The following is a 16,233-nucleotide window of genomic DNA, read 5'->3' on the forward strand; positions in this document are numbered from 1 at the left end:
TTGCACTCATTTCACACGCTAGCAAGGTTATGCTTAAAATTCTACAAGGAAGGCTCAAGCAGTATGTGGACCGAGAACTCCCAGAAGTGCAAGCTGGATTTAGAAGAGGCAGAGGAACCAGAGACCAAATTGCAAACATGCGCTGGATTATGGAGAAAGCCAGAGAGTTCCAGAAAGACATCTACTTCTGCTTCATTGACTATGCAAAAGCCTTTGACTGTGTCGACCACAGCAAACTATGGCAAGTTCTTAAAGAAATGGGAGTGCCTGATCACCTCATCTGTCTCCTGAGAAATCTCTATGTGGGACAAGAAGCTACAGTTAGAACTGGATATGGAACAACTGATTGGTTCAAAATTGGGAAAGGAGTACGACAAGGCTGTATATTGTCTCCCTGGTTATTTAACTTATATGCAGAATTCATCATGCGAAAGGCTGGGCTGGATGAATCCCTAGCCGGAATTAAGATTGCTCGAAGAAATATCAACAACCTCAGATATGCAGATGACACAACCTTGATGGCAGAAAGTGAGGAGGAATTAAAGAACCTTATATTGAGGGTAAAAGAGGAGAGCGCAAAATATGGTCTGAAGCTCAACATCAAAAAAACGAAGATCATGGCCACTGGTCCCATCACCTCCTGGCAAATAGAAGGAGAAGAAATGGAGGCAGTGAGAGATTTTACTTTCTTGGGCTCCATGATCACTGCAGATGGTGACAGCAGCCACGAAATTAAGAGACGCCTGCTTCTTGGGAGGAAAGCAATGACCAACCTAGACAGCATCTTAAAAAGTAGAGACATCACCTTGCCAACAAAGGTCCGTATAGTAAAAGCTATGGTTTTCCCAGTAGTGATGTATGGAAGTGAGAGCTGGACCATAAAGAAGGCTGATCGTCGAAGAATTGATGCTTTTGAATTATGGTGCTGGAGGAGACTCTTAAGAGTCCCATGGACTGCAAGAAGATCAAACCTATCCATTCTTAAGGAAATCAGCCCTGAGTGCTCACTGGAAGGACAGATCGTGAAGCTGAGGCTCCAATACTTTGGCCACCTCAGGAGAAGAGAAGACTCCCTGGAAAAGACCCTGATGTTGGGAAAGATGGAGGGCACAAGGAGAAGGGGACGACAGAGGACGAGATGGTTGGATAGTGTCTTCGAAGCTACAAACATGAGTCTGACTAAACTGCGGGAGGCAGTGGAAGACAGAAGTGCCTGGCGTGCTCTGGTCCATGGGGTCACGAAGAGTCGGACACGACTAAACGACTAAACAACAAGAATGATGTTGGAATGAAGTTAACTGGTTTTAGCAGTAATGCTACAAAGGAGTATGCAAAAATGGATTGTTAACAGGTAAGAATGTAAAGTTATAATATATCAAGATACAGGATTAAGATAAAAATAAAGAGGGAAAGGATTTGCTGAATTAACTAACTGAACTGGAATACAAAAAAGGGAGGTGTGAGGAGGTCAGGGAAACAAGTAAATGAAAGACAAGATATGGAAAAATGGATTTCTTTTTAATTGTTTTTATTTTTTCTGTATTATGTATTTTTTGTTGCTTCTTTTTTCCCCTTTTCTTATTTTTGTAATTTTTTCTGAAACTTTAATAAATACCATTAAAAAATGGAATTGTATATTTTACTGCTGTAAGCAGCTTTGAGACCAACATGGTGAAAGTGGGATATAAATTTGTAAATAGATGAATAAAGATAGCATTAGGAATGCATTGTTCTGTTTTTTAAAAAAGACAAAAATACATTGAGCTATGGCAATGGCTATGCATATTGGGTTGAGAGCAATATGCTTGTCAAGATGTTTCAGAGGCCCCCATGCCAATAAAAATTATAAATAATACATGGAAATGTACTTGCATGCTTTAGGTGACAAAGACTCATATCTCTTGCCTTCCTTTAAATGATCACTATACAGAAGCAACTGGTGATATTCTTGAGATGAGTGGCAAATTTAAAAACAGATTTTTAAACACACTGGTAGTGTCTCCTGAGGCTACTAAAGTTTTTTGCTGGTTCAGTAGTTTGATGCCCCCCCCCCCGGCCTGCCCACCGTCTCTAATATCTGCTGCCTGAGTTTTGCATACAACCAAGTTTGCTTAATTGCAGTCTGTGCAGCTGCTTCTGCTTCCAGAACCATGTGGCTCAAACTCAGATTTATTGCTCATATTAAAGGACTCATCATGTTTATGAGTGCATTAGTTGTTTGCTGAATTGCACAAAAGTCAAGGATCTTCAAATGGAAGAGTTAACAAGCACACTTGGTTGGATAGCATTGCCTCCCAATAATATTTTTATATCATTGGCAACATTTATTCTTTTGAATTGATTTCTGTCAGAGCTTTATTTCTCGCCCAGTTTGCCTCTTTTTTCTTACAGTTTGTCCTTTTTTCCTTATGAAATTCATACAAAAGAATGTCTTGGTTTGGAGTAAAATTGACAAAAATCCCTACAGAATTATGCACATAGGAGCCCAGGAAAATAATCCTTTGCACTGTTGCACTGACTGGTAATAACTTGGACAACTTGCTTTCTCACCTGTACAGCTGACTGCAAAACAGCTTACAATGTGAAAAGTATTTGTTTGTGACCTATATTAAAGCTCATCTGGACCACACCTTTTGGAGGGATAGCTTTTGAATTTATGCAGTCAACTGATGCGTTATCTGCTTTTACACAGCAGTTGTGGCACTGTTAAGGATGAAATGACAGCATGTGCAATTTTCCCAAACCAGTAATTTTGGAAGACTCCTGCAGAGTAGCTAGAAGGAAGAAAGGAGAATAGTCTGCAGAAAACAGAAGTGAGAACACCGGATTTCTGTCTATGAGCAAACAATCTTACTTCTTTTACCAGTTTCCCAAGTGAAAAGAACACCTACAAATTGTAGCCACAAAGGACGTGCTGCCTGGAATTGTAGGCTATCACAATGGGCACCATGTAGAAGATTCTCTGCTCCCTCACCCCAAATTTCCCTTGTAGTGTGTATTTGCTTGGGCCATCACATTGCCAGATTGGTTAGTAGTTGAGGATGACTTTAGCAATTCTAAAGAATCTTTTAAAGTAAAGTAAACATCTAAAAAAAATGTCCTGTGGTTAAGGTAACCATTTACACATGTCCCTCCCCAAAAAAGAAGCAGGGGGAGAGAAAGGAAGAAAGGAAGGACAGAACGAAAGAAGTCACCAAAAAGGAGGAAGAAAGAGGGCGCAGACTAATATAAAATTTGCATATGCTGATTTATTTGTATAGATGCAAATTCAGAAAGCATTGCTTTAGAAGGCATGTAGTTTAAACATAAATAAAAGGCATCTCACTATAGCAGGAAACACTGCAACTAGGAGGTGTGTGTTGTGCCTGTTCAGTCTGCTGTCCAAATGCTAACTGTGAATGGGGAACTTCAAGGCCTAGTCTCCTTTTTATGATTCTTTGTCCTGAAACTGAACTTTGAGCAGCTGACCCTAAAATAGAGGTGTGTCCTCTGTAAAGTAGGTCACATGGTCTTCCAAACAAAGGCCAAATTTTTTGTGGACCAGTCTTCATCAGATACATATATTAGAAGTGGGTTCTGGTCCATGACGGCCTATGCTACAATACATCTATTCATATCTAAGAGGCTATAAGACTTTAAATTAGGGATGGGGAGCTAGTGGTCTTGCAGGTGTTGTTGGACTGCATGTCCTATCAGCCACAGCCAGCATGACCAATGGTCAGGGATGATGAGAGCTATAGTTGAGCAACTGTATATATGTGTGTGTGTTTCTGTTGAAAGGGCACAGTGCAAAACAGATTGTGAGTGGCATTGCCTGTGAGTAATGCTGGCAATATTTCAAGTAAGTCTGGCAGTAATAAACAAGGCTTTTAAATATTTAGTTCCCACCAAGTGGCAAATCTATTATGATGGCTGTTAAGTTGGTACGCTGGGATTTCCTTGCTTCTATAATGCACCCTCTCATGGCTTAAAGCATGTTTCGCTTCTGAAAAATAGTGCTAGTATTTCTGCATAGTTTCTGCATTCCTGGGTCTAGGGAACATTTTGAAATTCAGTTTATTTTGTGTTTTCTAATTTGGAGGTGGGTAGCACTCTTAGATGTTCAGAAACCTCTTTAGGTACTTAGCTATGTTTAGAGCTTTACAAAGAAAGCAAACAAATTTTCTGACTGCATGAAATGACAGGAACAATATAATTTTAAAGAATTTTAAAAGTCATTCCATTTAATCCCAGCAAATCTTAAGACTTCTGCCATAAAAGTCTATCTCATTGTTTGCAGTTGTAGCAAACCTTCCTGAAACAACCACCCCCACCCCATTTTATTTAACTGAATATTGAAACAAATCATTCAGCACTGCAATATTCTGGCACTTTGAAATTTATTTAATATAGAACTTGTATCTTTGAAAATGAAACGTGAATGGAGGGTTAAGCAATGCAGTTTTTTTTACTATATTTGTTATCTTCATCGGATTCATGCCACACAGCACCTTTTGCATAACGCCAAAGCACATTTGGTACATACTGCACTGACAATGCAGAATTCTATGGAGGTGTCAACAAAACTGTAGATGTGGCGACTGAGCAGAAACCGTATACCTGGATTTTCTGCAAGCTTTTACAGAGTTATGTACTTCCCTTGTACCCTGTGGGTTAGGCTGATTATGGGCCCAAAGCCACTCAGGGAAGTGTTTATTCTGCCAAGGGTGGCTGTTCTGCTCACAGACATTGTTGGTTTTCACCACAGACCATACAGGCGTTCAGCTGAACCAACCACTATGCATCTTTATTCGCTCATCCTGTATCCAGTAATCCAGTTGTCTAAATCATGCTAAACATCAGGAAGAACTTTCTGACAGTAAGAGCTGTTTGACAGTGGAATGGAATCTCTTGGTTGTGCTTCGAAGCCCCCAAGCCCTTCCCCTGAGAATAACTTCACACTGACACGTAATTTTAGTTTAAGTTATTGGGCAAAATTTAGGCCACAACTTTGTTGATTACAGCAAAGTGAGCCTTGTTGGCTTAGGCATTGGCAACAGACTATAACTGACTCCTGCCTCTCTGGCTGGAAGTCTGAAAGGGTAAACGCCAAACGAGGGAGCAACATCGATGAAGACCAACGAAGCTCACCCCGGGGTTCCTGTGGTCCTGGCATGGCCCTAGCCCCTCAAGCGGACTTCAGATGAGATCCAGGACCCCCAGATTCCTTTACCGGAATACCCTTATTCATGGAGGGGCAGGTGATGGCCGCACGTCCCCTCCCACATGCTTCAATAAGCCAATGCCTAACTGCCAAACCTTACAAAGTTGTGACGATTGCTAAGGGGGTAGGCAAAAACCAAGTGGCTACATCCAATCTGCCAAATGGAAAAAATTCCTACCCAGCCCCTGCCCCAAAGCAGGCGACCCAATCCAAAGCAAGGCCAAAGCAGCACCACCTAAAATTAGAAAGGGAGGTTGGGTGTTCAGCAGCGTGATGCAAGTTACCCCAGTTACGCTGCGCTGCCGCTTTTATAGGCCCCAGGAATCGCGCCAACCGCCCTGATTGGCCCAAACAGCCTGGCACGACCCTGGGGCCCAATGGTTAAGGCTTGGGCCATGCCCGGCAACAACTCTCCCAGCAGGGGTGCCTTAGGGGCCCGCGTGCAACCAGGACCCTCGTTAAGGAGGATCCCAGTAGGTTGTGGACCCTCCCTCGTTGCAGATTTTTAAGCAGAGGTTGGCTGGCCATCTGTCTTGTGTGCTTTAGTTGAGATTCCTGTATTGCAGGGAGTTGACCCTTGGAAGATAAGCCTCCCAACTGTACAATTCTATGATTCTGTGATTCTAAATCCAGCTACAGTTCAGCTAGGAAATTCTCGCTCCCCATTCTCTTAAGGGAGAAGTGGTAAAATATCTCTATCTCACCTCCTTATTGAAAGGAGAGATGAAGCCATGTTCAGCCTCACTGCTACCCCCTAAAAACTAGGAAGAAACAACTTCTACAAAACAAATACATTTTAATTGAAATGAGCCTATCTATTATGGGATATGAAATGGGTCCTCTTATGAATAATAAAAGGTGAGAAGACAGGATTAAACAAACAGTGATGATAAAGCAGGGAAACAAATAGAAGATCTATTTTAGGGGTCTGGTGCTACTTTAAGAGATCTGTAAATTAGTGAGGTATTCAAAGTCTGGAGGTGAAACAAAATGATTCAGGAAAGTAAATTTTCAAGCACCCTCAAGATTTCCAAAAGGTTCTGCCCAAACCTGCTGCCTAGATAGCAAAATGGCAGATGATATTCCACATTCCACATTTGGTACATAGTGCTGCACATCAGGGACATCATTGTAATATTCACTTATATGCCGATGGAATCTAAATAGTCTGTAACCAGCCACAAAAATATGCATGTTTATCCCCCCCCCCCGATTAGTTTCTGATGAGGCAACGATGATGCAGATTGTCTGTCCTAAATCAAATCGGGACCTTATGATGATTTGAGGGACAATATTTGAAGAAGCATTTCTTCAGCATGATTTTCACTTCTAAGTATATAAGAGACGGGAACAACCTAAAGTATGGCTAATTTAGATGCCGAGATATCATATAAAGGCACATACGGAGAAGTGGCCATTTGACAATATTGTTAAATCATACTTGGGTTTTTCTCCCTTTAAATGTATTTTGAGCTTTGTGAAATGACCTTTCCAAGACGGACACTTTCTTTGCCGTGGAGCCATGCATAACATATAGGCCTACTCAGCATTGTGGATAATCATCCTGAGGGCACCTGGCCTGGGAAATGGCGACTCAGGGACATCGAAATGCTGATCCAGGATTAATACAGTGCTTAGAAAGTGAAGAACATTACAGGTCAGCGCACAGCAAGCAATGGGATACCATATTGCAGGTGTAGTTGCCTCCCTAGCAAAAGAAGATAGAGAGGTCACTTTGCTTTAGCAATTAAAAAACACTTCTCTAAATATTTTCAGTCTGACACCTTCACAGATATTGAAATTAGCTCATAATAATGCATTAATGCCGTTTGATTTTGTCCACTCTGACCATAAACACCATGGTTAATTAATTGAGCCAGGATGCAAACCTGACATTTTCAAATCACTTCAGCATATGAAGGTTTTGGTTCCGTGCTTGTTAATATAGCAGATACTGTATTGATCCCTGTCAGTGATAGTCATTTTCACATTTTACATTTGTTGCTATAATTTAATTAAATTCTAATAATTTAATTTGCCTGCTCATGCATTTCAATTTTGCTAAATTTGTATTTGAAGAAGAGATGAGTGCAGATTGATAGTAGGAAGAAACTTCATAGGAATGAATTAATAAGCATTTTAATGAATTATTAAGTGGAAGTGATAGAAAGATTCCAGCTTTTTATCACATACCCCGAAAGCAAAATTCCAGCTTCTCTGGGACAGTTGTAATAAATAATAAGTGAAATGAATGTAACCTCTTTTGCCAGAAGCTGAGAACAAAAGAGGACAGATTGCAGTGGTTGAGTGTTGGAAGAGGGAGTCCCAGATTCGAATCAATGCCAAGCCTCATAGTTTGCTGGGTGATCTGGGTCAGTCACAAGCCTAACCCAGAAATCCCTAACTATTTTGGCCTGGGAGCTCATTTGTGAAGCTATTATGTGCACTGCCACAAAATGGTTGCCATGGGGAGCTTGTCTAGTGACAAAGTGATGGCCTAGCAAGTAGTCACAAAATGCAAATAACTTGTCCATGAAATTCAGTACCAGGCAGAGGTTGGGTCTGAGTTCCAAATACTAAACCACTATCTTCCCACCAGTGCATAACAAACTAAGCATTTTGCAAAAGGAAAACAGGTGGTGCTCAGAGAAACACAAATAAATACCACACATATGCACCTCAAAACCAACTGGCAAAATATCCAAATATCCCCCCCCCAAAAAAACCCACCAAATGCCTGCCAGCTTCTTCCCCCTGACTGCCTCCTGGCACATCTGGCAGTTTTAGCTGCCCTGTCCTCTTCCAGCCTATGAAAGATGGCTCTGGGTCTACATGGCAACCAGAAACACTTTGTGGAAAAGAATGGAAGAGGCTGTCATGGGCTGGAGCATAGTCATTGCACAAGGTAAAAAGGAGCATCTCCACCCACATCGTCCTGCTCAGACACTGAGGTCCAGCACCGAGGGCCTTCTGGTGGTTCCCTCGCTGCGAGAAGCCAAGTTACAGGGAACCAGGCAGAGGGCCTTCTCGGTAGTGGCACCTGCCCTGTGGAACGCCCTCCCACCAGATGTCAAAGAGAAAAACATCTAGCAGACTTTTAGAAGACATTTGAAGGCAGCCCTGTTTAGGGAAGCTTTTAATGTTTAATAGACTGTTGTATTTTAATATTCTGTTGGAAGCCACCCAGAGTGGTTGGGGAAACCCAGCCAGATGGGCGGGGTATAAATAATAAATTATATATAAAAAACACATGAGCTCAAGGCACCCTCTATCTTGTTTTGATTTTTTAAAAAGAGTTTTTGGTGTCAGTTTTTAAATTTTTCAATAAAGTTTTTTTGGGGTGGAAGGAGTGACAGAGGGCCTTGATGGGCAACAAGGAGATGGTTGAGGGCGGGGGCATCATGGCATTACGTTGGGGATCCTAATCTATTTCACAAGGTTAGATGAAATAGGTGAGAAGAGAACCATCCATGCTGCCCTGAAGCTTCTTTGAGGGAGGGGAAAACAGTAACAAATGTAATGATAATAGGAACATTGTAAGTGGAACATGAAAAAATTGTTCTTTGCTCACATTCCTTTGGACTCACTCCTGACAGGCATAGCGTTTTGCATAATGAACTGCAGTTCCTGCTGTTGCTGACTATTGCTGGCTGGGGTTGATGGGAGCTGTAGGCCAGAAATCTGGAGGGCATTGCATTAGCTACGCCTGGCGTATTTGATTATGTCTGTGGTTGTATGAGGCAGCTATTTTTTTTACCTGGCTTTCAGCGGAAAGCAGACCTCTTTAGACATGGCTTTGTGAAATCTAATCACCAACATTATTACCATCAGCAAATTTTTATTTGTTTGTTTGTTCGCTTATGCTAAAACTGCTGTTTCCTTTGTGAACAATTTACAATCTGTCTGACTTTCTGGAAATGCATAGTTGGTGGGAATTTGAAGTGTATATATAAGCAATTATAAGAATTATATTTCTTTTTCATGCAGTGTAAATATAGTACAGCTTACCTTTTTACATTAAATATTTGTCTTTTGAAAATACTGCTATAAATCAGCCTTGACTAACTTTCACAGCGGGGATTTAGAAGTGACATCAAATTTGAAAGGGGAAAACGGTTTCCTTGTTTCCTGCTAATTTATTTTATTCTATTATTTTTATTTATTAATTTTGTATGCCGCCCTATACCCATAGGTCTCAGGGCGGTTCACATGATAAAATCAGAATATACCATATTTTCCCATGCATAACACACCCCTGTGTATAAGATGGTCCCTATTTTTTGGGTCTCCAAATTAAGAAAATGGGGGGGGGGAGATTGCCCATAGTTGTTAAGCTTTTTTGGGGGGGAGATTGCCGACAATCGCTCACCCACCTCACCCTCTCCAAAGCCACAAATCTTATAAGCACTTACCGCCAGCAACCACAATTTGCTGTAGAGATACTTCCTAGCAAATATACCATATTTTTCGTTTATAAGACACCCCCATGTATAAGACGTCCCCTATTTTGGGGGACTCACCATCTGCCAATTCACCCTCAGCACTATCCGTGTATAAGATGCCCCCTAATTTTTGACATTGTTTTTTAGGAAAAAAACCTAGTCTTATACACTGAAAAATACAGTAGTTTCTCGCTCTCATCCTAACCTCTCTTACAGGGTTATTTTTGAGGATAAAATGAGAGCGAAAGAACCTGTAAACCATTCGAGAGTTGCTTGGAGGAAGCTATGGTGTATAAGAAATAAATAATATCTAGAGGTTTAAGTTTGTTCTAAGGAGCCTTCTCTAGCTCCCTGTATTAACAAGTTGTGGGTGGTATTTACTCAGAGTAGAATAATTGAATTGACTAAGTTAGGTCCATTAATATAAATGGGTCTAATTTGTTTATCTAACTTAGTTGAATGCTACCCTATAAATATATTTCTGTTCCACTACTGAAAACCTCTGCTTGCTTCATAGTTGATTCACTTCTTCCCATTCCTGTCCCCAAGGTCCAGACTTTGAACAAACATAAATACGCCCATTGTGTATACTCTTACTGCATTAGGTATGCCTTTCACGTTCAACTGATTCTTTTTCATTATCCTTCCACCACTATAAGCATCCCTTTGAAGCTCTTTGACACAAAACACAATAGAAATCACAGCTGTTATGAAAACGGCTTGTCAGTTTATTATGACCTTGTGGCAGTAAATAAAAGTGATGTCTTTTGCAACGCTCTAACCATTTATCTCTGCCTCTCTTTCCTTCAGCACTGGCTAGAGCCCAACAAGGCTATCTCCAAGCAAATGAAATGTAAGTGTTGATAGCTCAGTTTAAAATGTGGCGGGCTAGTTTAAAAGTGCCATGTGGTAGTATGTTTCTATCCCCTTCCCCACTGTACGAGATGTTTTCTTTATACCTGCTATACTCTTGCTTGATTTCTCGGGCCATTTCATGTGACTGTAGATATTTTGAACCCAGATCCAAAGAAGCGCCTGAGCAGTAACTCAGTTCATTCAGAGAGAGCTGTGAAGTGTTGAGTAAAATAAAGAAATGAGCGCCATATTCCTACCCTTTTGTTTTGGTATTCACAAACTTTATGCAGATCATAAAAGGGAAATATTGTCCAGTTTCAAGAAAGAGCTATGCAGTTTCTGGTCTAGCCCCAAAAGTGTGGCTTCCTAAAAGCATCTGATTGGCCACTGTGAGAATGGGATGTGGGATTAGATAGGATGCTGCCTGATCTAGCAGGCTCTTATGTTCCAGTCCAAAACATCTGGAAGACAGCAGGCTAGAGAAGGTATATCGGATTGTGTTGTAGATTGTAAAGCAGGCTTCCTCAAATTCGGCCCTCCAGATGTATTGAAACTACAACTCCCATCATCCCTGACCACTGGTCCTGCTAGCTAGGGATCATGGGAGTTGTAGGCCAAAAACATATGGAGAGCCGAGGTTGAGGAAGCCTGTTATAAAGGATAAAAGTTGTGTGGTTCTATTTAAATATTTCCTTCCTCCCTCCCTCCCTCCCTCCCTTCCTTCCTTCCTTCCTTCCTTCCTTCCTTCCCTCCTTCCTTCCTTCATAAATGGCCGCAACTACTGCCATTTGTTAGTGATTTGATATGATGCCTGAGACCAAAGCTCAGTTTGCAGTATCTGAAGACTTGACTTTAGATAGTGAGATCTGCTGCTTGTTTTACTTATGTAGGTTGTTGTCAACATGGTTAATTTATGAAAAGGAGGGAAGTTTAGTAGCATTGTACATTTTCAATAGAAGCATAAGTGATTCAGCAGCTAGCAGTGTATGACAGAATTTAGACATGCATATCTGAATGAATAAAATCAAGGTTGCAATCTTATACTCACTTAGGTAAAGGTAAAGGTAACCCTGACTGTTAGCTCCAGCCGCGGATGATTCTGGGGTTGCGGCACTCATCTCTCTCTTTAGGCCAAGGGAGCTGGAGTTTGTCCGCAGACAGCTTCTGGGTCATGCGGCCAGCATGACTAAGCTGCTTCTGGCGAACCAGAGCAGCGCACGGAAACAACATTTTACCTTCCCACTGGAGTGGTACCTATTTATCTACTTGCACTTTGACGTGCTTTCGAACTGCTAGGTGGGCAGGAGCAGGGACCGAGCAACGGGAGCTCACCCTGTCGCGGGGTTTCAAACTGCCGACCTTCCGATCGGCAAGCCCTAGGCTCTGTGGTTTAGACCACAGCGCCACACGCGTTGTATAGAATTGAACTATATATTTTTAGTTGTCCAGAGGAGTCTTCAATGCTCTCATTTCCTTAAAAAGGTAAAGGTATAAACCCATAATTTTAAAACAAGATGCACAAGAGACATAGACAACATAAGAAGGTCAATGTGTCACATATATCCATTATACAGAGGGGGGCGGGGTCTGCCCACAATTTTCCTGATGGCCTTCTAGTACAGTATGATTTAAAGAAGGTTTTCTGTTTTTAGTGGCTTTCATGAATTCTGTTTGATTAGCTATAATTTGTTGAAATTAAGTGTGAATAGATGTTATCAGTCTCTAGGTGACCCCTCACAAAGAAACATGTGCAATCTGCTTTTAGCATTCAGAAGGGGAAGCAAAAGTGAAGTTAAATAAACAAACTGATAAATAAATGCCACTGTCTGTGGCAAAGAGAATGATAGAACCAGAAGCAAAAGCCCATAAAGTTTAACAGAAATGTGAAATGGGAGAATATCCTTCCAAGTACTGGTGAACCCGGCTGAAAAATGGCCCTGGGTCAGAGAATATTCAAGCTTTATGGGATGGTCAAATTCATATCCTGAACCAGTTTTTTTCATATTCAGTGGCAATTCAATTCTGTTGAACATATTACAAACCCCTCTAATGTGTGGGGCCCTTGTACATGGGATTCCTTGCCGTTAACAGTTTGTGTATGGCTGTCAGGCTACCATCCCAAAATACGATTGCAGTGACTCTTACTTGAGAGTAAGGAAGAGATCTTTATTTGGGGTAATATTACATGCTCAGCAGCAAGTGCAAGGTCCAGAAGTCAAGATTCCAAGGTATAAGAGCAAGACAAGAGGTTCATAACTGAGTGGAAATTACAAAGATGTCCTTGATCGCTGACACAGCCCTTCCAGCAAGCTTTTAAAGATGAGGCAGGAGGAGCTCACTCACAAGACTCTCTCACCCTGTGGGTCTGAGCCCACCTATGAAGGTGATGCCTGATTCTTGGAAATAATAATGTCCTGCCCTTTTGCCTCCAGTTCTGCCACTCCCTCCTTTGGTTCAGCATCTCCCTGATGAGGCTCTGCGCTCCACAGAAGGAGTGATGGAGAGAGTTAGCAGATCTGCGTCCCCCTCTCTGATATCTTCCTTCATCCTCCCACCTTGGGTGCCATCCTCCCAGCCCTCCATCTGCTCCTTCGTCTTCCTCCTCTTCCGTCTGGGGCTACTAAGCCATGCCAGTTCTTGGCAGAGCGGAGGGGCCCCTGACATCGGCATCTTACAGGAAGCTTTTATCTTTCCCTTCCCTTTGTCTCTTGAATACTCTTGGTGCGTAAGCCAGCGAGTTATTAGCATCACTTTAAAGATGCTGCACTGAATTCATGGCATGGTGTATAAAATCCTTTTAAACGATTATGATTATGAATCCATTTCAGCAAAAGAGCTGTGCCTCAGATGACAGGAAAGCCTGTGACAAATCTTGGGCCCTCCAGTGTACCAGCTGGGCCTTATCTGACAGATAAAGAGGCTGTTCTGAAAGGAAGGACTCACTGCTACAATAAACTTGATTATTTATGCTTCTTTTGCGTGAGAATACTTTAACCAAAACGACATCTTATTTTTCTTTTCCTGTTCCAGTTTTCCTTTTCAGTTCTTTGAGTGACTGCTAGGCAATAGGTCTGTTGCATTGTGCATATGTGTGTAATTTACTGGCCAGTGCTGTTTTTCTCATGAGTCACTAACCTTTGTTTATTGTTCCATAGTCTTGTGCCACAGTGCCGCATTAAAAATCGCAAAACCTTGATAATGAAGTCCACTAAACATATGCAATAGGACTACTGAACTATTGGACTATTGTCCCCTGCTATTAAAATGGCAATCCTTGCAGCACTTTCCGTCCTAGTTACAACATGCACAATTGAACGATCCTTGTGTTTGTTGAGCGTCCATAGAGAAAAGGCTATCCCAATGAGAAATTTATAGAAAAGGTTATTGCCTGCTCTGGTCAAGACCCCTGAAGACTCCAGTTTTTGTTTAAATAGTGTATTTTATTTCCCTTTATGTTATAGATGGGCAAACATTAACAAAAAAGTCTGACTGCTTTCAGCTCTTATGCCTGGCATTCACCAAAGCCAAGGCATATTCTGTGTAAAAGGTGTGAAATTCAGCCTTAGAGTTTTTGTTTTGTTTTGTTTTAGGATCCTACATTACTGTTGTTCAATGGACAAACGGAATTGATAGGTCATTTTAGTGCCTTACCCACAGTGCTGGGCAAACACTCTATTTTATAGTAATATAATATAGCTACAGTATTTTAATATCTTTGGTATGCCTTTTTGCCCACAACTCATGCCAAGAAACAGATTCATCCTCAAAACTTTCAATTTTTTAAAATTGACATGGGCTTGAAAGTTTTTTTTCTACAGTGTGGTAGAGGTAAGATGGAAGTAGTTTCAGTAAACTGTGAGTTGGTTGGTTTTCATCATTTCATCACTGAAACAAGTTCTCAGTGAGGTAATAAGGGAATCCAGGTAGGGAATGTAGATGGACTGGTAGAACTCTTCTGTGGATTGGCTGGGATATTTGGCATGGCTTTTTCTGTTGTTTGGTTTGTCCAAGTGCTTTAAGTTCTACATTCACTTCATCTGTCAGTTTCTCTGTTATTGTGCTAAATGTCTCCTCTTTAGCTTCCCTGTGCTGTTCCATTGTTCCCCAAAACTCTTGTGTATGTGCTTTCATTTCTATTACATCTAACTGAACAGATTACTGAGCTTGGATGTCTGGTTCTAGCATTGAGGAATATTTGCTTATGGTCACAAGATGAACAATTAAAATTGATGTCCATGAAGTGTCCAATAAGTGGTACAAAAGTTGTCTTGTCTTGGCGTTGCTTGATCCTGCTTATTGTTTGAGATGCAAGACAACACTTGGGTAACTTTATGCAAACATAGGGATACTTGTGAATCGTTGAGTCTACTGTGTTTCACATTTCATTGGTACGTTAGGTTTTGGATGTCATCTTTAGATGCTCTAATGGAAAAAAAACCTTTATAATGGCTCTAATTGTGCCAACTGTATTACACACATGATTACACTATTCAGATAATTTAGTTAGATTAAGTCTATGGGATGAGCAGTGGACAAAGGTTGCCTGAGGATTGAGTGTCCTGATTTGTGCTTGAGTCCCGCCTTCTTTTCCTGCCATGATTGAACAACCATCATATCCTTGTCCAATTAGCTTGTTGTGATCTACTCCAAAAATCAGAACAAGCAGATAATATTGTATTTGGTATGTTTACAGCAGTTTGGTCTGAGATTGAAATGAGCCCAATGATTCATTATGTATTCCCACCATTTTCTTCTATAAATCTTACACCTCAAGATGGTTTTTCTATGCCAGAAATATTCTCTTTCATCTGCTAAAACTGAGAATCCCATGGAAACTTTGGCTTTCCCAACAATGCCTGTCTGCAAAATTTCACCACACAGCTTCATTAACTCATTTCCTCATTCTTGCAGATGTGTGCTTGGCCTTACCTGTCCCAGGTTTTTTAAAAACAAAACAAAATTAAACAAAAATCATCCATTGAATTAGCACAAAACTATAAAACCTCTATCATGTTACCTGTTGTACTGGTCTTATCCCCAGGGGTTGATATGATAGAGTACAGCTTCAGTTTATTTTCCTCTGGCTCTTATGACTTACTAAATTTCTGTTCAATTGACAGCTTTTTCCAAAATGAAAATAGGCAAAAACAAATGAAAACGTGTAAACTAAAAAGCAAACTGAAACATAAATATTCTAAAATACTAAAATGTTGGCACTACATATGCCTTCTTGGGAACATAGTATATTAAATATTGTTGAATATGTCTGAGATGCTACTATACAACAAGATAAGTGTGAGAGTATTTGTTCTAGTAAATATTATTATGCTTTTTAATTACAAGTTAATGATTATAGTCAATTTAACATGCAGTGGAAAAGAGCTTCAGAAATGTGAAAGGAAATCAACACCCCCTCCCTCCTTCCCTTCCCCCCTCCCTTCCTTCTGTATAAGGAGTTTCCGAGCAAGTGATCCTTACTGTGAGAATAGAGAGATTAAAAATATGCAAGAGTGGCTCTGATGTCATGTGTTGAGTGTTAAAGGATCTGCCATGTTTGCAAAGTCCAGATAATGTTTATTGAAAGGGATAGAGGGTCAGAGAGAGGATTGTTGTACCTTAGAAGCTGATACCACTAATCTGTCCACTTCTTGCCTCCCAGTAGATTATAACAATTCAAAAATATAGTGACTTGCCCTTTACAAGTGAACCATAATTGCCCTTGATAAGAAATCG

At 40.9% G+C, this 16,233-nt stretch overlaps 1 protein-coding gene across 2 annotated transcripts in view; it reads left to right on the top strand.

Moving 5' to 3' along the window:
- Positions 1-16,233, top strand: part of FRMD3 (FERM domain containing 3) — a 127,350-nt gene that overhangs the window by 60,113 nt on the left and 51,004 nt on the right. For both annotated transcript variants that reach the window (XM_083576853.1, XM_083576852.1), the window contains one exon: positions 10,456-10,498. In XM_083576853.1, coding sequence (XP_083432979.1) covers positions 10,456-10,498 — 43 coding nt within the window. The remainder of the gene's footprint in view (positions 1-10,455; positions 10,499-16,233) is intronic.

This window comes from Podarcis filfolensis (assembly GCF_964270895.1).
Source record: "Podarcis filfolensis genome assembly, chromosome: 11".
NCBI classification, from domain to species: domain Eukaryota; kingdom Metazoa; phylum Chordata; class Lepidosauria; order Squamata; family Lacertidae; genus Podarcis; species Podarcis filfolensis.